The 22,810-nt window shown below is 38.6% G+C and overlaps 1 protein-coding gene across 7 annotated transcripts in view; it reads right to left on the bottom strand.

Annotated features, from left to right (window-relative positions):
* The window catches only part of OPTN (optineurin), a 42,310-nt gene that overhangs the window by 2,663 nt on the left and 16,837 nt on the right, over positions 1-22,810 (bottom strand). For 6 of the 7 annotated variants that reach the window (XM_082854790.1, XM_082854784.1, XM_082854787.1 and 3 more), the window contains 8 exons: positions 22,390-22,524; positions 13,842-13,944; positions 12,201-12,316; positions 10,684-10,833; positions 10,215-10,308; positions 8,705-8,863; positions 3,782-3,912; positions 2,211-2,293 (listed from right to left, as the gene is read on the bottom strand). In XM_082854790.1, the coding sequence (XP_082710916.1) occupies positions 2,211-2,293; positions 3,782-3,912; positions 8,705-8,863; positions 10,215-10,308; positions 10,684-10,833; positions 12,201-12,316; positions 13,842-13,944; positions 22,390-22,524 (971 nt within the window). The remainder of the gene's footprint in view (positions 1-2,210; positions 2,294-3,781; positions 3,913-8,704; positions 8,864-10,214; positions 10,309-10,683; positions 10,834-12,200; positions 12,317-13,841; positions 13,945-22,389; positions 22,525-22,810) is intronic. The other variant, XM_082854789.1, reaches the window with a different exon arrangement.

The following is a 22,810-nucleotide window of genomic DNA, read 5'->3' as shown; positions in this document are numbered from 1 at the left end:
GTTATCTTGTATTATGAATTCATCTGTTTATGTGCACATCCTGTCTCTCCAACTAAACCATAGGCCTTCACGGATCTGACCATGCCTTATGCCCCTTTGTTCCCTCGTGTTCAGTCAAGCGCCCAGACCAGAGTAGACACTTAGACGGCTGCAGACGGCAGAGGACAACCATGATGAAATATACTGAGGGGAGCTATTGTTTAAGGCAGCTTTGTTAGGAAACAAACAAAAAATCTTAAGACAATCTGTTTGGAATATTGTTTTTTATAAGACAAAAAAGCTTATTAGGATAATTAAGAATACATTTGCACTCTGTGGCAATTTTGTTTGTTTGTTTTTTTTGTGGTACGCGGGCCTCTCACTGCTGTTGCCTCTCCCGTTGCGGAGCACAGGCCCCGCGGCCATGGCTCACGGGCCCAGCCACTCCGCGGCATGTGGGATCTTCCCAGACTGGGGCACGAACCCGTGTCCCCTGCATCGGCAGGCGGACTCTCAACCACTGCACCACCAGGGAAGCCCCTCTGTGGCAATTTTTAGATTATAAGTCAAAGAGTGTTTGACCATTTTTTTTTTTTAAGTGTAAATAGATACTTGCCTTATATCTTCCCCTAAGAAATCCAGGTGCAAGAGATTGTCCTTTTTTTGAACCAAAACAATCTTGGAGGCACTTCTAGGTATGGGGTATATGGATGTTGCTATAGGATATTTAAATTCACGTTAGAGAAAAGGCCTGGTGGTGCTCACGTGGGTAGATGCAGCCTTCAGAGAACACAGCTTTACCTGCTGATGCTAAAAAATGCCTGAGGCTAATATTTATGTCAGTCCCTGTGCTGCTTCTGCATATGCCCCATGAATACCATGTGTATTATTTTTTTTGGAATTTTTTTTCTATGTGTATTTTTAACCTGAATTACTACCTCTAATATCTACTTTAACCTAATTTTTCCTGTAAAAGAACTCTGGCAGGGGCATTGGTGGAGTTAGGAGGTAAAAGGGATACTCAGAAATTTCCCTAGGATTTAATAGTTAACTATACATACTAATATTGCTTCCTTGCTGTTGATAACACTGTGATAGTTCCATTTCAATAGTCTGTTGGTATGTGGAAGGGACTTAGACTCAGCCAGCATTTAAAAAAAGTTAAAGAACCAGTTATGTGAAATGTGGATAACATCTCTCTCTCGCTCTCTCTTTTTTTTTTTGGATAACATCTAACACCCTGATTCTTCTTAGTGGCATTGCTATTAACTTTTCATCTAGCTATGTCAGTCTTTGATCCTGTGAATTTTATGTTTTTTCATATCTAGACTCAAGGAAAATACTTCCCTTTCAGTGATGTAATTTACTGTAAATGACGGAACATTATTACTCGAGTATTAAAAGCACGTAATAAACAAAGCACCGTACTTTGAATGAGTGTCATGATCAATTTCACTCAGGGAATTAAAATCTGGATGTAGTACATAATTAGTGCCAGTCTCTTACATGCAGTACCATGTAGTGGTGAACAGTCAGATAACCTTGGGTCCCATGTCCAGTTCTGTCCCTAAAAGTCCTCGTGATCCTGGGTTATTTAACCTTGTCTTCTGGAAGATGGTGATACTATATACCTCGTGGAATTTTTGAGGATCACATGAAATAATATGTATGAAGGGATCAGCACAGCATCCATGCATAGTCAACTCTCAATAAATGGTAACATTACTATGTGCAAAACAGGAAGCAGGTGAGCATATAAGCTCCAAGGGAGCTTATTTATTAGAGTACTTAAATGCATATTTAGAACACATAAATAATGGGGTAAGAGTTCACTGGAAAGAGACTGTAGGAAGAGAGATATGAATGAGGGAAGGGCATCTATGTGAAGATACCGCATAAGCAAGTATATGTAGCTATATAAGCTTAGGATAAGTTCAAGGAACAGGAAGTGATTCCATTGGCTAATATCTATAGGGGAACAGAGTAAGAGAAGGCTCAAAAGTTTGGCTATGCCAGGCCTTAACTGCTAGTGTGAAGAGTCTGGTCTGGATTCAGTAGAGAGTAGATGGAGTTTGAGGTACTGTGGAAATAAGACAGATAGGTGCTACATTTTTGGTAGCTTGATTTGGAATCCATTGTATAGATGTATAGTGGAATTTTTCTTCAAGCATCTTCTTCATAGGATAGCTAACCCCGGGAGCCCTGACAACCTAGAATCACACGTGACTCACCTCTTTGAACGAGATAAGCCTGCTGGTCAGCGTCACTTGCTCTCGCCCCATGACGGCTCTGCATTTCCATCAGGGACTGCCTGCTGGGATGAAAAGCAGCACTATATGTGAAACCCTGAAATACGACAACGTTGAGCAGGCATTCAACAGAAGTACGAGAAAAAAAGACCTAAACTACAAAGCCAAGGTTCATAGAAACCAGAACTTAAGAGTAATTTGAGCTTTAAATATTACTGGCACTAGGACACAATGTAGTAAAAGTAAATAAGATTTTTAAAAATCAGGAAACAAACAAAATGTCAATTGACAGGGGAAAAGATTAGAAAAAAGGGGCATATTTCTAAAACAAGACACAACAGAGCAATTAAAGAGTGAAGTAAATCTACATATATACACACACACACAGAGTTCAAAATTAGTTATGTAAAGAAAGTTGCAGAATAATACCTATAGTGACCGTTTTATAACCTAGGCACCTTGTTTTAAGAAATTAATATTACCTTGGTTTAAGATATTATATAGATGTGTATATATGCAAAAGTACAAAACAGCTGGGGATGCTGTTGCAGGCAGTGTGGGGAAGGGAGAGAGGACTATAATGGCAGGGGGTGTGGGGAGAAGACTGCAACTTCATCTACAACTCCTTTTTCTTTTAATAAAAATATACTTGGGGCTTCCCTGGTGGCACAGTGGTTGAGAGTCCGCCTGCCGATGCAGGGGACATGGGTTCGTGCCCCAGTCCAGGAAGATCCCACGTGCCGCGGAGCGGCTGGGCCCGTGAGCCATGGCCACTGAGCCTGTGCGTCCGGAGCCTGTGCTCCGCAACAGGAGAGGTCATGGCAGTGAGAGGCCCGCGTACGGCAAAGGGAAAAAAAAATATATATATATATACTTGAAGAAAATAAAACAAATATTAGTAACTGTCGATTCTGGATGGATACATATTGGTGTGTATTATTTTATTCTCTGTATTTTTCTATTTTCTATTCCTCAATATTTCAGTTTTTTATAAAAATGAAAATTTTAAAGATAGAAGTAATTTTAGCAGTATTTTCTTTGAAAACGTTACAGAATTATTTAAAGTGTTAGGAATAATTTCATCCATGACAATGGCAGGATATGACTTCGGAACACATAATGTCACGTTTTTACAATTTATCTAAAAGAACTCGATCAGGTTCCCACGAGATGCTGCCAGGCCTTGCAGGGCAAACTAAGTGTTAGGGACACCGTCAGGCAAAGTGTGCTCAGAGCGATTCTTTTTTTTTTTTTTTGCGGTACGCGGGCCTCTCTCTCACTGTTGTGGCATCTCCCATTGTGGAGCACAGGCTCCTGACGCGCAGGCCCAGCCGCTCCGCGGCCATGGCTCACGGGGCCAGCTGCTCCGCGGCATGTGGGATCTTCCCAGACCGGGGCACGAACGCGTGTCCCCTGCGTCAGCAGGTGGACTCTCAACCACTGCGCCACCTGGGAAGCCCCAGAGCGATTCTTATAGCTCAAATTAGGAAACACTGTGGGTCACCTCTCCCACAGACCGGGTGATATGTGCTCTAAGTCTTCCCCTCATTCACCTGCCTTCATCTTCAAAAGCATTATTCTCTTTCAGCAGAATTGCCAGCTGCAATGCCATTTGCTCCTTTTCTTCATGAATCTTCTCTCTTGCTGCTCTTTCTGCGTGAAAGTCAGAACAATAAACCTCCATCTGTTAGAGGAAAAAAAGAGACAGAAGTTACCACCCAGACAAATGTGGATTCTCTACAGCTCACCTGCTGATAAGGTGAAGAGGTAGAGCTGCATCCTGTGACATTGTCTTGCAAATAACAGGTACTTGTCCCTGCTAGAAACCAGTGTAATCACCATGACTTTCCAACTACCTTCAAATAGAAGACACAAGTTACGTGTGTGTGTGTGTGTGTGTGTGTGTGTGTGCTTTAAACTATCAGAGCCCAGCAATTACATAGATATAGGTAGTTTAAATACTGTGTGTACCATTAGTTCAGTAAAATTCTCTGGTCTCTTTTTTAAAAATAATATTCAGCACTAGCTTAATATGGTAAATGGTTTATTTACCCTGTCAGGTATATTTATGAAGGCTGGCCTTAAGCTAAATTTAAAATAACAACAATAAATAGATGCTATTTATTGAATTCCAAACATCTGCAGGGTCCTATGTTTGGTGCCCTTATTGACCATTTTATTTCCTCCTTATCCAAAGTCCTGGGAAGGCAGAATTGCTATGCTCATCTTACATTTATAAATTTAATAGCTCTTAATCTTGGGGAAATTAGTTAAGTGCTCAAACCAGCATTTGAACCCAGATTGAAGCCCATGTACCATGGACGCTTCCATTTACCATACTGCTTTCCACAGTGGTAGCCAGCCTCCAAGATGGCGCCAGTGATCCTTACCTCTTGGTGATCATACCCTCATGTGGTCCCCTCCCACAATGAATGGGCCAACCTGTGTAACCACTAGGATATTACAGAAGTAATGGTGTGTGGCTTCTGAAACTAGGTCATAAAGGACACCATGGCTTCTGCCTTGTTCTCTCATGGATCACTTGCTCTGGGGGAAGCTAGTTGCCGTGTCATGAGGGTATTCAAGCAGCCCTATGGAGAGGCACACATGGTCAGGAACTGAGGCCTCCCGCCCATAGCCATGAGAATGAGCCATCTTGGAAATAGATCTTTCAGTCCATCCTGAGTGTGGCCTCATGAGAGACCCTGAGTCAGAATCACCCTGCTAAGCTGCTCTTGGATTCCTGATCCATAGCAACTGTGTGAGATAACAAATGCTTGTTGTTTTAGCTGCTACGTTTGGAGACTAATTTGTTACCTATAAAAAAGTAAATATGCCATAATATGTAGTTTCTTCACTGTTACAAAAATTATAAAGTGAAAATGAATGCCTTAATAGTGAATTGAGCATTATTTCAATACCAGTTTTTAACTTCCTATATTTAAAATTGGGTTTTTCATTTCAAATTTAGTGGTTCTCGGATACAAATTTATTTATTTATTTACTTTTTCGGATACAAATTTTTATCCATTACTTTAAAAAGTAAAATTAATAAAAATTTAAATATTCTAATCACACTGTAGTTACCAAAAAAGTATGAAATAGATCATTTTAAGGGACTTCTGCCATTTGTGAGTAATCCAACATTTTATGGTTATCATTGATAGATTATGGGCTTTTTTTTGAGTCAGACCTAAATCTGAGTTAGAGTCTCACCTCCATCAGTTATGAGCTTTGAGCCAGTAAGAACTGGGCCTTTGTTTTGTCCATTCCTATATCCCCGGCAGTGAGAACAGTGTCTGACATAAAGTGCTCAAAAAAGAGTTGTTGAATGAATGAACAAGAGTATCCATCAAAACAAATGTCTCTGTACAGAACATGGCAAAAGTACATGACTACAGTATCATGCACAAACAAAGGAAATGCCTTAAAGAGCTCAGGTTGAAATTCTATTCCTGTCGAAATAAAACTAAAACCATAAGTTCAGTCAACCACTTCCATATTTCACTGGGCCAGCCACTCTGGGCAGCTGGTACTGAGTATGTATATAGGGAATAATAAACTTCTGGCATTGTTACACTACAAATAATCTGTTTATCTTCTTCAGATTGGCAAACATTTAAAAGAGTGATGCAAGGATGTGGGGAAATAGGAGCTCTCATCTACTTCTGGTAAGAGAATAATTTTCATTATGCATTTTTGGAAGACAACTTGGTAATACTTATTTAACTTAAAAACAGGCATATCCAATGACCCAACCATTCCATTTCTGTATCTTACTAGAGATTCCACAAGTGCACAAAGACACAGATACAAGAATGTTCAGTTCAGCATTGTTGATAATAGCAAAAATATTGGTACAACCTACAGGTCCATTAATAGAGGACTGGTTAAACCTGTCATGGCAATGTACACTTTGGACACCATACAACTGTTAAAAAATACTACATATGGCTGTGAGTAATAACATGGAGAGATATCCAAGATATATCATGAATGAAAAAGTAGTGCAAAATGTATGGCATGATCCCACTTTTAATTAAGCAAACAAAATAGAAACAAACAAAAAAAGGTTTCCTCCCACTTTTTTGGTGATTTTACATCTCAGGCAGGATGTATGTTCACTAATAAAACTCTTCTCTAAGGACTCCACCCACCAGTATGAAAAGTGGGCCAAAACAGTCACAACCAGCCAATTGTACACAAATTCTTCCAGAGAACAGTGAGAGAAGAAATGTGCCCCAACTTGTTTTATGAGGCCAGTAAAACCCTGAAATCCAAACCCAACAAGGACATGAGCAGAAAGAAAATTCTAGGCCAATCTTACTCAAGAATATAGATACAAAAATCCTAAGCAAAATATAAGCAAACCAAATCCAACAATATATACAGAGGATAATTCAAGAAAGGCAAAGTTTAATATTTTAAAAATCAGTGTGATTTACCACATCAACAAATTAAAGGAAAAAGGCATATAATTATTTAATTATATCATTATACGAAGAAAAACATTTCCTAAATAAAATTCAACATCCACTCAAAATAAACATTTTTGGCAAACAAGGAAGAGAAGGGAATTTTCTTAATCTAGTAAGTGATACCCATGAAAAGCCTATACCAAACACCACACACTCAACAGTGAAATGTTGGAAACACTGCCACTGAGACTGAGAGCAAGGCAAGGCTGCCTGCTCTCTCCACTGTTACACAGCATTGCACTGGGGTCCCAGCCAGTGCAATAAGGCAAGAAAAAGAAAGAAAAAAAATATAATGAACTGGAAAGGAAAAAAAAAAAACTGTCATTATTTAACTGATCTTAGTGTACCAAGTCCAAAGGAATATTTAGAAATATTATTAGAATTAAAATGTGAGTTGAGTAAGTTTACTGCATGGAAAGTCAATATTAGGAATCAACTGTATTTCTATATAGCAGCAACCATTAGAAAATGAAGTTTTAAAAAATGCTATTTATAAAACTATCATAAAAATAGAAAATATCAAAAAAATAGAAAATAGGAATAATCTAATAAAAGATGAGCAAAATCTTTAGTAAGAAGATTAAAAATATGACTGAAAATAATTAAAGAAGATATGTCATGTTTGTGGACTGGAAGAGTCAATGATGTAAAGTTGCCAATCATCTCCAAATTGATTTATATATATTTAATAAAATTCTAGTCAAAATCCCAGGGGTTTTTTTCTGTGTAGAAAATATCAAGCGAATTCTGAAATTTATAAGAAAAGGAAAACCTAAGGTCCTCTTGAAGAATCTCAATGAGGTAGGAAGACTTTCTACCAGATATCAAAGCATTTGATTCTTTATAATAAGACAGTATGGTACCAGAGTAAGGATGTACAAATAGCCCAATGGAACAGTACAGAATCCAGAAATAGACCCGTGGGTACCTGGACACAATATGTGACAAAGAGGGCATCAGAATCCTTAAGATGACCTTTTAAATAAATGGTGCCAAATGAACAGGATATTCATGCAGAAAAAAATATGAATCTTTACCCTTACCTCACTCCATATAGAAAAGCTAATTCCAGATGGTTTTTAGATCTTAATGTAAAAGGCAAAACCATAAAACTTTTAGAAGACAACATAGGAGAATATGTTCATGGCCCTGAGATAGTGAAAGTTTTTAAAACAGGACACAAAAAGTACTATAATCATAAATAAAAAGACTCATAAACTGGATTGCATTAAAATTAAGAATTTTCGTTCAACAGACACCTTCATGAGAGTGGAAAGGCAAATCATAGAGTGAAGAAATCTGCAAAAAGTATAACTGGCAAGGGCTTGTATGTGGAATATATAAAGAACTCCTATAAATTGAAGAAAAAGCCAGAAAACCAGAAGAAAACTGGGCAAAGACCTGATCAGGCTCTTCACAAAAGGGGATGCTTAGAAGGCCGTAAACATCTGAAAAAGTACTCACTCTCATACCATCAGGGAAATGCAGATTTAATGAGACACCATCATAAACCCACTAGAATCGTTAAAAATTCTAATACAAGTATGGATAAGGATATAGAGCAACAGGAACTCTCTGTTGGTGGGAGTGAAAACTGGTCCACTTTGGAAACCTCTTTGGCATTATCTATTAAAGCTGGGTAACATGCATACTCTATGAATAAGCAATTCCACTCCTAGGTGTGTACCCAACAGAAACGAATGCACAGGTGAACAAAGAGACACGCGTAAGAATGACAGAGCAACATTAAACACAAAGCCCCAAACTGGAAACAATCCAGCTGTCTATAAACTGTAGAATGGGTAAATTCAGTGAGTAATACACTTAAAAGTGTGGTGCACTTTCCACCTGTGATATACTTCGGTAAAAAGGTTTTTAAAAATATACTGGTGGAAATAGTATAAAATCAAAACAGATATTTTAAGCACTATCACTTTCCTGTTAGAGAATATAATCGGGGTTGGCCTGCCTCGGCTCACATTTGGGAACGAAGCCTACCTGAGCCCTGAGAACAGCCATGGTTTCCAGGTCCTTCTCCTGCTTGGCGATGGTCTGCTTCATCTCATCCATTTGGAGCTGCTTGGAAGCCAGGGCCTTCTCTGCCAGTTCCAGCTTTCCACTCAGTTCCTGCAGCACCACCTTATCCACTTTTTCCGACTGAAAAAGACAAACTTATTCTAGACATGGTTTTGAAATGATTCAACCTATTTTAGTAAAATATTAGATGAAGGTTTATTTTTTAAAAAATGACTGGCTCTAAACTATTCTGGTAATCAGCAGTGATAACTCATTCAGCAACTTTCATGCACTTAATTTACACCTTGAAGATAATAATTTCCTAATTTAAAATAATGATTTATAAAAAGAAAACACTAAAATAAGGGAGATAATAGTAAACCCTATCTCAGGGCGGGTGTAAGCTGCTCATACTCCTATTCTTTCACCGACATTACTCTTAACTTTATGAAGTCAGTGGAATGTTTGAATTAAAAATTTACTAGGTCCTAGAGAGGAACAATATTCTAGTAAAAGTAAATGAAAAACAGAAAATATATTTCTAAGAATATAAACTCAAAGACCCCTTCTAATTCAAAGCTCCTGCGGTCTTTATTTATTCCAGCTTTATTGAGGTAAAACTGCCAAATAAAATTGTAAAATATTTAAAGTGTACAACGTGATGATTTGATATACATATACATCGTGAAAGGATTCCCACCATCGGGTTAATTAATACATCTATCACCTGACATCTCTATCCATGGTGTTTAAATTATCACACCATTCTGGGGGCATTATTACTATTACTATTACAATAATTTAAGATGCAGCCGGATAAGTCCAGGGCCTCAAGTTCACTGACAGCAGGCAAGCTAGCCCTGTGATAGCTCCAGGCAGCAGTCTCACTATACAGTCATTACTCATATAGGAGCCCAGGCTCAGCTCTCCTACAAACCCATCCACTGTTAGAAATGCTAAAAGCTTAGCCACGGAGCAAGTAAGCCCATGCGCCACAACTACTGAGCCTGTACTCTAGAGCTCATGCTCTAGAGCCCGTGAGCCACAACTACTGAGCCTGTGTGCCACAATTACTGAAGCCTGCGTGCTTAGAGCCCGCGCTCTGCAACAAGAGAAGCCACCGCAATGAGAAGCTCGCGCACAGCAACGAAGAGTAGCCCCCACTCACTGCAACTAGAGAAAGCCCGTGCACAGCAACAAAGACCCAATGCACCCAAAAATAAATAATAAATAAGTAAATAAATTTATTAAAAAAATGCTAAAACTGTACTCCGACCATAGGACATGCACATCACCTCTGTACACAAGACACATTATACATGTGTGGAATATCAGGAGTTATAAAATGTTATAAACACTTAGACACAAGAAATCAATTATAAATGGAAAAACAACCCTTGAAACCAGACCTAGTTAAGGATTAACACAACTACTTTAGATATTTACATAAAATGTTAAATGGCTATGAAAGTAATTTTTTTTCTATGAGTACCTCTCTTCTTTTTAGTTCCTCAGTTGTTTTCAGTGCATTATTGTATTCTTGAAGAAGCCTGTTGTGTGTCAACTGTAGAGTGGCTAATTTGGACCTATTTAGAAAGAAATTTTAAAATGGAATCTTGGGAAAAATATCATAGAAGCTTAGTCTTACCTCGCAACCCTCTTCTGAACACTCAGGTGACAAAATCTTCCCTTCCACCCTTATCATCCCACCACCTACTAGCATGTTCTTACTTGCAAAGAAAACAATTCCCCCCTCCCCAATCAAGATAGATTACAAATAATTTTCATAACTGTTATTATAAAACTTAACATTTATCTCCTCAGAAAAGTCTACTAGTACGCCTTCAAATAAATAAAAGAGAAAAAATTTTAAATTTATTCTTAAATCCTGATTCCAATCTGCATAAAAGAGCTATTCTATCTTCTTTTAGCAAGTAGCCATTCAGTCACAGCATACTCACTTTTCATCTTCTGTTTTTGCTTGCTCCATTTTGATTTCTGATCGCATGCTTTCTACTTGGAGCTCTAACTTTCTGTTATTATAAACAAGCTCTTGCTTTTCATTCAGCTCTGATGGGGTTGGAGAATTTTTCCTTTCAAGGGCCTGACATCTAAGAAAGAGCAAAATTTCATGAGGACAAAACAATACTTCATTTCTCAGTGGCTTTTAAACGAATCCCCAGATTATGTAGCAAATGCAAAGAATTTTAGGATTACATTTTTCAAAAATTTAACAGTACAAAATTAAATATTTTATCCTCCCTGCTTCTTTACTAGAAGTAAGTAATATTTCTGAACCGTTATGCCTGAATATAAAAAAATACAGATTTTTGTAAAAGGAATTTACATATTTCTGAACCCTTATGCCTAGCATAAACAAGTACAGATCTAAGATCACACAAGCTACTGTCTACCTGGAGTAATTGTTTCAACTAGTCATGCAAATATATTTCTGTGATTTAGATACAGACCAAACTAGTAATTGGCTAGAGGTGCTTCTCATATAGTGATCCATGGATATCTTTAGTATTTTTAAAACTATGGGCTCTGTTAAGCATAAAAAGCATGACTTCTGACAAAGATTCAATAGGCGAGAAGGAAATGCTTTCAGTCCTCTTAAAGATCAGAGAGAAAATTTCAATATAACAGCAAATACAAACCATTGATAGCTACATGCAAGGCATTAACGCAAAGCATGTTAAACATTAGCTTACTTAATACAAAGTCAGAATTATGACACACAGTTTACAAATGATAAAACTGAGACTCAGAGAGGTTAAATAAATAACTTGTCCAGGGTAATACCACAAATGAGGCGTAGATCCATATTTCACCCTTAGGTCTGTTTCTCCAAAGTCCTTCGCATCAGCTGCTATGCTGTACTAGATAACCATTAATACTGTACAACCTTGGTCAGTGTAACTCCGTGGAAACATACACTTGTATATTGGGCTGGAAATATGTTTGCTAACTAATCCAAAAGAACAACATCAACTTAGCTTTCCTGAATTTGGGATAACTTCTTACATCAAGAGAAACAAGCAAATGCAAGATTCTCCCGATTTATAAATTAGACTTCATAACTGATTGAAAATCAATTTGTTTTCCTAAGTAAATCTCACTCAAGTTCTTCTTGCCCTTTGTAGCTTTTATGTTTGTTCACATCAATGTTGTCAGCTCACGTAAGTCACAGGAAGTCTGGCTCACTGCTTTTTCCAGGTCTTCATATACGCTTAACAAATGTCCCCAAACAGCAGAATCAGAGTCCCTTGGGCCCATTCCCCCATATTACTACAAGGACTTCTTAATATGTTTCTATATTAACCTGAACATTAGGGTTTTCTGAATTCATATTTTAATTAGGTCTGTTTTTCTTTTACTCAGTAAAACAGTAATAAAACTATATTTTTGTATATTAACATATTTTGTAAAACTGTACACTTTTCGAAGGAGGATAAAATTCATCTCTCATCCTTACTTTTCCTGAAGTCTCTTCTTCATCAGGTCAGCCTCACTGAGTTTCGTGTGAGCCTCCTGAAGCTCCTTAAACAGGGTTGTCACCTGAAGGTTCAACGTTTCCACTTCACTTCCAACCTGTCATCCAGGCAATCACAAACACGCATTTGTCAGAGGCTAAATGAACCTCTTTGTGAGAAAACAGTGTGAACCACTGGTGTCTAAATAAGACTGCTGAATTGATTAAACTTTTGGCAATTAACGCCCCAAATATCTTGTATGGAAAAAAAAAGCTTTGGGTACAACTCTGTTTCATTATAGATCATTAACTGATCAGTTTGGATGCACTTGTGATAATGTCTTTATCTTAATTAAAATGAATCCTGGACTTCCCTGGTGGTGCAGTGGTTAAGAATCTGCCTGCCAACACAGGGGACACAGGTTAGAGCCCTGGTCCAGGAAGATCCCACATGCCATGGAGCAATTAAGCCCGTGCACCACAACTACTGAGCCTGTGCTCTAGAGCCGTGAGCCACAACTACTGAAGCCCACGTGCCTAGAGCCCATGCTCCACAACAAAGAGAAGCCACCACAATGAGAAGCCCGTGCACTGCAATGAAGAGTAGCCCCTGCTCGACGCAACTGGAGAAAGCCCGCACGCAGTAACAAAGACCCAAAGCAGCCAAAAATAAATAAATTAAAACAAAAAAAAGAATCCTGATCATAGTTCAAGGGATCCTAGATCACAGTGATGTCAAAGCACAATCTAATTTATCCAGCTAGCAACTCATGCCCATATTCTCTGGCTGATTTATTTTTCTAGTTTACTCAACTATTTTCACTGTACTGCCTTTTCCCTGGCAGCTCTAGAATTTTTGTCAGTGAGTTTTATGGTGCCATGGAAGTCTCAGTACTTCTCTATTATTAGTTATCGATTAGTTGTAGTCAATAGGGTACTACTACTCACAGGTGTTCTCTTCATCTCAGTTTTTAAAATATTCTCCATTCTCTTGAAAGTAGGAGACTCAGCCCAGAGCATGGCATACAGTAGGCATTTGATATATATTTGCTGAATAAATAAATTAGCTAAAGTATTTTATGTAAATGCCTTTCTCATGGGCTACTATGGGTCTTACAACTTCCTGCCTTCATCACCTTTCCCCAAGCTTCGGACTGTTTGCAGGCTACGAGGCACGTCTCTGAGTTGCCACAGAACAGAAAGGTATATGAGCATGTATATAAAAATGAGCCTTTTTTGTTCATACTCTTTTGTTCAAACCAGTAGTGGGATAGAACCAAGATCTTTCAATGCTCCCTTACGTTTCTGGGTCACATCCTCAAATGATCTTATTATAAATTGGACAAAATTCCTTTCTCAATTAGTGGGCCTGTCCACTTAGGAATTCTGGAGAGAAAATCAGCCAAGAAGAGAGAGAGACGTGATTTCCTAGAATCACTAGGACAGGAATACATCTCAGTACAATTTACAATGAATGAAATTCAGATCAGGACAAGGAAATATGAGAGAAATAGAAAATACTCAACATGGAAATTATTTCTCTACTGCTAAAGCCAATAACACATCACAAGACGCGGCTCCAGCGCCTGCACTACTCTCTGTCCACCGGGGGTGTGGTAACAGTCTTAGACTCTTAGTACCCACAGTTTCCGTGCCTTTCTCCTCTTCTTTCTCTTGTTCTGTGTGCCCCTCTGTCTGGGTCTCAATCTCACAATGATCCTTCGCTTTCTTTTCAAGATCAGAAATTCTGAAAAATTAAAGAATATAGAAAAGTTACTTTCTCTTTGGCTTCCAGAGGAAAAACAATTGTGGAAGCACTGAAAAGAACACTGTTCAAAATCTGGATAAAAGATCAATGTTTTCACAATCTCTTCGCATTCTCTATATTAGCTCTGGTTTTGCTTTCAATCTGATATTGGCTAGAATTGATTTAAGGGATGAATGCACATGGAGGTATAAGATATGTATAATTTATCTTGAACACTGAAAAATACTGCCTCTTTTCACATCATTGTCATGCACAGAAATATTTTTTAAATTTGTGTTTTTATGTTTGTACACATGTGCATGCACACGTGCTACATGAGAGTGGGTGTCCCTTTATAAGGATTCGGCAGAGAGGGAAAGACTTGTTTTTTGGGACCCATATAAGTTTATGAGGTCCTGAAAACAAACAAATATAGCAACATTCTTACACTGAATCATAATCATATGAAAGCCATCCCGATACAAATGAAATAAAGAGACTTGTGGTTAAAGACGGTAGATTTAAATATACGCATGTAATTTTTCTCCCACCTTGAATGCCACTAAAATGACTTTTTAAAACCACATACCTACAAGAACAAAGAGAAAGGGAGAGGAAATAATAGCAAGAAGATTTAGGAAGCATTAGGTATGAGTGGGAACTGACTAGATAGCCCAAGAGGACTGGATCTGAGCCAACAGTAGGGAGAGCCAAGATGGAACCCACTTCATACTGTGGGACCCCCAAAGGCTCAGGAATCAGTGACACTAGGTACCTCTGGACGTGGGGATAAAGTTGGGACCTGTTTAAGAATGACTAGAAGGTCATAAAATAAAGGGTCTCTTGACTCAGAGTCATTAATCAGAGTTGAGGGGTTGGGTTCCCTACTGAAAAGAGGGGAACTTACAGAATACTAAGACCCTCAGCCTTCTGTTCCTACTCATCTCCAGAATGCTGGCATCTAGAAAAGTACCCTTCAGACAGGAGACTGGAAAAGTCTCCTCTGGAGAATTTGATCAGGAAAAGGAAACGATTTAAAGTTTCTGACGTAAGACTTCCCCAAGAAAACCTCCCGGCCAGATCTCCCTACACATGCACACAGCACTTTGTTTGTTTTTAAATAAATTTATTTATTTTAGGCTGTGTTGGGTCTTCGTTGCTGCGTGCGGGCTTTTCTCTAGTTGCGGCGAGCGGGGGCTACTCTTTGTTGGGTGTGCGGGCTTCTCATGGCTGTGGCTTCTCTTGTTGCAGAGCATCGGCTCTAGGTGTGTGGGCTTCAGCAGTCGTGGCTCACAGGTTCTAGAGCACAGACTCAGTAGTTGTGGCCCATGGGCTTAGTTGCTCTGCAGCATGTGGGATCTTCCTGGACCAGGGCTCAAACCCGTGTCCCCTGCATTGGCAGGCGGATTCTCAACCACTGCACCACCAGGGAAGCCCCACACAGCACTTTGATCAGCATCTAACCCCCCAGTCTTAAATCCGATCAAACAGTAAAGATTACCAGACATTTCAGGAAAACCTTAAAATGAAACAGACAAAGTAAACCAGAAAATAAAACAACTTACTGAAATTAGAATATGCTAAGGGGAAAAACTTCAAATAAAACACAAAAAAACCTATCATCAATATCCTTAGGGACAGAAGGAAACGTATTACCACCATAATAAAATGGAAGAGGAACATTCAAAGGAACTGTCCCCCGCCCCACAAAGAAGATGAAAGTTGATCAAATATATCAGAAAGCAGAAAAAGAGAAAGAGCAAGAGTGAAGGGGGGATGGAGAGAAAGAGAGAGATAAGGAGAGAGAGAAAAATGGAAAAGAGGAACACCCAGTTGAGAAAGTCAGAGGACTGGTCCAGGAGGTCCAATTAAAAATAACAGTAGTGCTAGAATGAGAGAACAGAGAAAACTGAGGATAAGAGATTATCCCTGAATTATTTCAAGATCATTTTTTGAGAACCGAAGGACATGAGTTTGCAGAATGAAAGAGGCCAAGAATCTCCAGAACAAATGGATGAAAACAAGGTCACACCAAAGCACATGTGAAATGTCAGAAAACTTGGGACAGAGCAAAGAATCTTTGGGGGAGAGGAAAAACAAAAGAAGTTTTAAACCAAAAGATTAAGAATCAGAATGGCAATGAGTTTTTCAACATTAACACCAAAAGCTAGAATACGATGAAGTAATGCTTTCAAAATTTGGAGGGAAAATTATATCCAATACAGATTTCTATATCTAGCCAAATTATCCATTAAGTATAAAAAGGTAGAAACAGACATTTTCAGATATGCAGTTCTCAGAAAATATCCTTCCCATATATTCTTTCTTAGTAAGTTAGTGGAGATATTTAAAGATATTTAGGGAATGAGAAAGGCATTGGATTCAGGAAACAGGTGATCCAACATAGTAGAGATGAAGGAATTCCACAGGACAATGACAAAGGGAGATTCCAAGATGACTGCAATACAGCAGGACCTAGATAACAACCAGGCTGACTCCAGGAGAAAAGTCTTCAAGAGAAAACTATTAGACTACTAACATGTTTGAATGTAATTGAGATTTCCTCACTGGAGAAAAGTATGGTGAAACTAAACAACTTTTTATAAAGGTAATTCTGCATAGAGATTTTTTTTAAGTATAAAAAAGGAAAAGTGGTCAAAGCATAGAGCACAGCTCAACAGAGAACTGTATGTGTGCGTGGGTATGTACACATAATAATAATAAACACTGAGTAGTGACCTAACAATGTCAATATAATCAGTTTTGGAGTGGGGTGGGAAGAAGGGTCCAGAAGTGTGTGGAGTGAAAATGGTGAGGGTGAAAGGCAGTTAAATCCTCATCCTTCATAGCGGGAGGTCAATAGATTATGTCTAAAATAGGAAACAAAATTTAAGTAGCAATTTAATCTTGATATATGGGAGTATGTATCAAAAGAACCAGCTAAATATGTTGCAAGTGGTTGTCTGAGAAGCAGGAAAAGGAGGTGGGGGGTGGAGGGGGGTTGGTCAAAGAATTACTGTTTTTCCATAAAAAGCTTGTAGAACCAATTCTTTAAACTATGTTAATTCAAACCTGATTTTTAAAAAACTTAGTGATAGGGGCTTCCCTGGTGGTGCAATGGCTGAGAGTCCGCCTGCCGATGCAGGGGACACGGGTTCGTGCCCCGGTCTGGGAGGATCCCACATGCCGTGGAACGGCTGGGCCCGTGAGCCATGGCTGCTAAGCCTGCGCGTCCGTAGCCTCTGCTCCACAGCAGGAGAGGCCACAACAGTGAGAGGCCCGCGTACCGAAAAAAAACAATTAAAAAATTTAAAAAAAATTAAAAACTTAGTGATAATAACAAATAAACAAACAGCATTAGTATCGGTTGCAAACTGCCCAACCTAACTGGTGCACAGGCACTGTTTCTAGCTAAGCAAATCAATGGGCCAAGAGCTGGTTGGTGCAGGGTTGAAGGATGGGCCGTTATCACGCCACTCACATATGACACAGGCTTCTGACCTACATTTGAATTTCAACTTAATTTTGTAGGGCAAATTTTCATCTCGGCTGACTTTTCCCTACTACCTCTTGATTATCCCGGGTCACACTTCATGTATACTTTCCCTCTCCTTCCTGGCTATCAGTTTAAGTTTGTTTAGAAGACACAAATTGCACGAAATATGAATCCTGGCAAACAATAGAAGAAAGGCAAGTCTGTTGTCCGCTGTCCCCACAAATCCCTAAAACTTTTCAGAGTAAATTTTAAACTGTCTGTTACCCCTATTTCTCATGAAAATGGTTGAAGACTGACTTATGTATTTGAGAAGAAGACATGTTAGGTCTTGGAACATCTTTCCATCATATCCCACATAGTAAATCAAGCCAGGTTGTCCAGGAATCAGTGATTTTATTTCTTGGTTTCAGTCCGACCTTAGCCAGGAGGTCATCCTAATACCCACACGGGGAACATTACTCTTGGCAACCAATCACTGACTTGCCAGGTGTTAAATACTGCGAGAAGGCTGATAATTTGGAAATGATAATTTCCATTAAAATGGAAATTTAATGCTATTGAGAAAGGGATCCTTTACAGGGAGCTCAGGGTGAGAGAGGGAAACACCCATCTCAAAGGCAGGCCTGACTTCCTAGCTGCAATCTGAAAAGCTATACCTCCAGACAGAGAGCTAATCATTATTTTGAAAGCAGGAAATATATACTAGATTATATGAAAGATCCGGATGTATAATCAGAAAATTCCTAAGTTTATACTTTTATTATTAAAGCTAATCGTGTTATCTGAGGAAGGATGAATTACTGGCTAAACTTGACTTCTTAGAATGGTGTGCAGAACTCAGGAGGGTAAACGTGCAATGAAACAGAAACACACTGATTACTTATGACTATTAAGGGTCTTTTTCAAAGCAAAACATCTTCCCTTTAAAAATTGGCTGGAATAATTAAGGTGTAAAAAGAATGCTTTTACTTAATTATTTTTCTGTGCATTATTACTAGATTTTGGGACTTGTCAAAAAGGCAGGATGAATATTTTACTCCATTAGAATACATGGTACTAGTTTCCTGGAAGTTAACCTCTGAACTTTTCTAAGGGACAGCGGTAGGATATGGGGTAAAAACCTACGATTCATAGCTATCATACCTTTTTCACCTCTGAAAAGAGCTGACAATCAAATAAGTCATTGGACAAACACTGAATATTCTAGGTTACCCTCATCCTGAATAAATAACTTACGCTTCATATTTTAAAAACAGATCTTATAGTTAAAAATTTCAACTGCTTCAGTTAGAAAGTGCTTCTTATAGTGCTATAATTTTAAGATTAATGAGCCATTTATAATGTCTGAGAGAATTAATTATGTCTCAGACATAATATATTTATGTATATTATAGTATATCCTATTTACAGTATATTTATTATTAAATGTTGCAATCAATGGAACCCTAAAACTGTTGCATTATCTCCCCCGTCTTATGTGATTTCGCACTTTGCCTTCATAAAAAGTTCAGTCACACGTAGAAATTCATTGACTTCACAACTCTGTGAGGTAAATAAATTTTATCCTAAAGTGCGTGTGTATATCACATTCTATGAGGCCAGTATTTCCCTTATACCAAAGCCAGACAAAGACAACATAAGAAAAGAAAACTACAGACCAGTACCCCTTAGGTATACAGATGCAAAGATCCTTAACAAAAGACTAGCAATCCAAACTAGCAACATATAAAAAAGATCATACGTCATGACCAAGTGGGATTTATCCAGGGGTGAAAAGTTAGTTTGACATTGGAAAATCAATCGATGTAATACATTATATTAATAGAGGTTAAAAAAAACCCATACAGGGACTTCCCTGGTGGGCCAGTGGTTAAGACTCTGTGATCCAATGCAGGGGGCTCGGGTTCGATCCATGGTCAGGGAACTAGAGCCCATATGCATGCCACAGCTAAGAGTCTGCATGCCACAACTAAGAGCCCTCATGCCGCAACTAAAAAGATCCCCCATGCTGCAGTGAAGACCTGGCACAGCCAAATAAATAAAGGTAAATATTAAAAAAAAAACCCATACAATCATCTTCATAGACTCAGAAAAAGCATTTAACAAAATCCAAAACCCTTTCATGATAAAAATTGCAACTAGAAACAGAAGGGAGCTTCCAACTTGATAAAAGCATCTATGAAAAACAAAGGTAATACCAGCTTAATGGTGAAAGACTGAAAGTGTTCTCTTCTAAGATCAGGAACAAGACAAGGATGTCTACTTTCTCCTCTTTTATTTAACACTGTACGGGAAGTCTAGCCAGGGCAATTATGCAAAAAAAAGAAATAAAAGGAATCCTGGTTGGTAAGGAAGAAGTAGCACTATTTCTTTGCAAATGACATGATCTTGTTTACAGAAAATCCTAAGGAATCCACTAAAAAAATGATTAGCACTAATAAATGAATTCAGCAAGGTTGCAGGCTACAAGATCAATATACAAAAATCAGTTGTAGGGGCTTCCCTGGTGGTGCAGTGGTTGAGAGTCCGCCTGCCAATGCAGGGGACACGGGTTCGTGCCCCAGTCCGGGAAGATCCCACATGCCGCTGAGTGGCTAGGCCTGTGAGCCATGGCTGCTGAGCCTGCACGTCCGGAGCCTGTGCTCCGCAACGGGAGAGGCCACAACAGTGAGAGGCCCGCATACCGCAAAAAAAAAAAAAAAATCAGTTGTATTTCTCTACACTAGCAATGAATAATCCAAAAATGAAATTAAGAAAACAATTTCATGTATAATAGCACCAAAAAGACTAGAATACAAAGGAATAAATTTTGAAAAAGAAGTGCAAGACCTGTATGCTGAAAACTACAACACATCATTGAAAGAAATTAAGGATGACCTAAGTAAATGGAAAGACACCCATGTTTATGGATCAGAAGGCTTAATATTGTTAAGATGGCAATGCTTCCCAAATCGATCTCCAGATTCAATGCAATCCCTAACAAAATCCCAGCTGGCTTTTCCCCCCAAATTAACAAACTTATCCTAAGAATTACATAAAAAAAAAACAAGGGACCCAGAATAGTCAAAACAATCTTTTAAAAGAAGAACAAAATTGGAGGACTTGCATTTCCCAATTTCAAAATTTACTACAGAACTAAAGTAATCAAGACTGTGTAGTACTGACATAAGGATAGACATATAGATCAACTGAATAAAACTGAGTCTTTAGGAATTAATCTTTACATTTATGGTCAACTGATCTATACCAGGGGTGTCAAGACAATTCAGTGAGGAAAAGAATTATCTTTTCAACAAATGGTGTGGGACAGCAATATATCTACTTATGCAAGAATGTAGTTGGACCCTTGCCTCACACCATGCACAAAAATGTACTCAATATGGATCACAGACTTAAATGTAAGAGCTAAAAGTATAAAACTCTTAGGAAAAAACACAGGGGGTGAATCTTTGTAACCTTGGGTTAGGCAATGGTTTCTTAGATACAACACCAAGAGCAGAAGGGACAAAAAACCAAACAGATAAACAGGACTAGATCAAAATAAAAAAATTTTATATTTTTGGCAAATGATGGCAACAAGGAAGTGAAAAGATAAGTCACAGACTGGGAGAAAATATTTGCAAACCATATACCTCATAAAGGACTTGTATCCAGAATATTAATGAACCCTTACCATTCAATAATTAAAAGACAATCCAATTTTTTTAAATGGGCAAAGAAGAAGATATACAAATGGCCAACATGAAAAGATGCCCAACATTATTAGCCATTGGGGAAACAGAATCAAAATCACAATGAGATACCACTTCACATCCACGAGGATGGTCATAATCAAAAAGATACACAACAGTGGTGTTCATGTGGATGTGGAATAAGTGGAACCCTCATACATTGCTGGTGAGAATGCAAAATGGTGCAGCCACTGTGGAAAACAGTTTGGTAGTTCCTCAAAATATTCAACAGTATACCATTGTAAAGCAATTATACTCCAATAAAGATGTTAAAAAAAAAAAAAAAAAAAAATTCAACAGTAACCATGTGACCCAGCAATTCAACTCCTAGGTATATACCCAGAGAATTAAAAAGATATGTCCACACAAAATATTGTGCATGAATGTTGAAAGCAAATATTATTCATAATGGGAAAAAAGTGGGAACAACCCCAATGTTCACCAAATGATGAAGAGATAAACAAAACGTTGTCTAGTTACGTCACAGAATATTATTTGGCAACAAAGAGGAGAAAAGAACTGACACATGCTACATCATGGATAAACTTTGAAAACATTATGCTAAATAAAATAAGCCAATCACAAAAGACTACATGTTGTATGATTCCATTTGTATGAAGTGTCCAGAAAAGGTAAGTCTATGGAGACAGAAAGTAGAATTACTAGGAGGAATGGGGAGTGAGTGCTAACAGGTATTGAGTTGCTTATTTGGAAGGAAAAATGTTCTAAAACTATAATGTGGTAAAGGCTACATAACTCTGCGAATATTCTAAAAAAAAAAATTGAAACGTACACTTCAAATGGATGAATTGTATGGTATCTTAATTATATCTCAATAAAACTGTTAAAAAAGCAATGTATGGGGCTTCCCTGGTGGCGCAGTGGTTGAGAATCTGCCTGCTAATGCAGGGGACACGGGTTCGAGCCCTGGTTTGGGAGGATCCCACATGCCACGGAGCAACTAGGCCCGTGAGCCACAACTACTGAGGCTGCGTGTCTGGAGCCTGTGCTCCGCAACAAGAGAGGCCGCCATAGTGAGAGGCCTGAGCACCGCGATGAAGAGTGGCCCCTGCTCGCCACAACTAGAGAAAGCCCTTGCACAGAAACGAAGACACAACACGGCAAAAATAAATAAATTAATTAATAAACTCCTACCCCCAACATCTTCTTAAAAAAAAAAAAGCAATGTATGCATATTTCGCATTGCCTATTTCATACCTTTCTTTGGCTTCCTTGAGGGCAAGTTCAAGTCTCTCCACCTTCTGGTTTCCTTCCCTTAGACAAAGCAGGAGCTGGCTCACAGTTAATTCCTCAAATTCCAAATAATTCCTGGCACCTTCTGCAGATTTGCTCCTACATCAGGACAGCATAAAGGTTAAAAGGTTTTCATGAGAAAACAAAAATGTCAGAGTCTACGAATATTACTGGAACTGGTTTAAAGGAACTGCTTTCCAGAATATTCTCTAGTTAATTCTCATTTACAGACCAAGCACAGCTGGCCCAGTGACCACCAGTGCCTCACTCCTCCATGCTTTCCAGGGAAGGAGTGGGGACTGATGGGTAGGCTCGATTTACACTGCACGTGCTTGCTTCCTCCAAATGGTCACCATGTCCACGGCACCAGACCACAGGACCCACC

This window comes from Leucopleurus acutus, assembly GCF_964270905.1.
Source record: "Leucopleurus acutus genome assembly, chromosome: 1".
NCBI lineage: Eukaryota > Metazoa > Chordata > Mammalia > Artiodactyla > Delphinidae > Leucopleurus > Leucopleurus acutus.
Note: the sequence above shows the minus strand (reverse complement) of the source record. Positions and strands in the feature narration are given on the sequence as shown.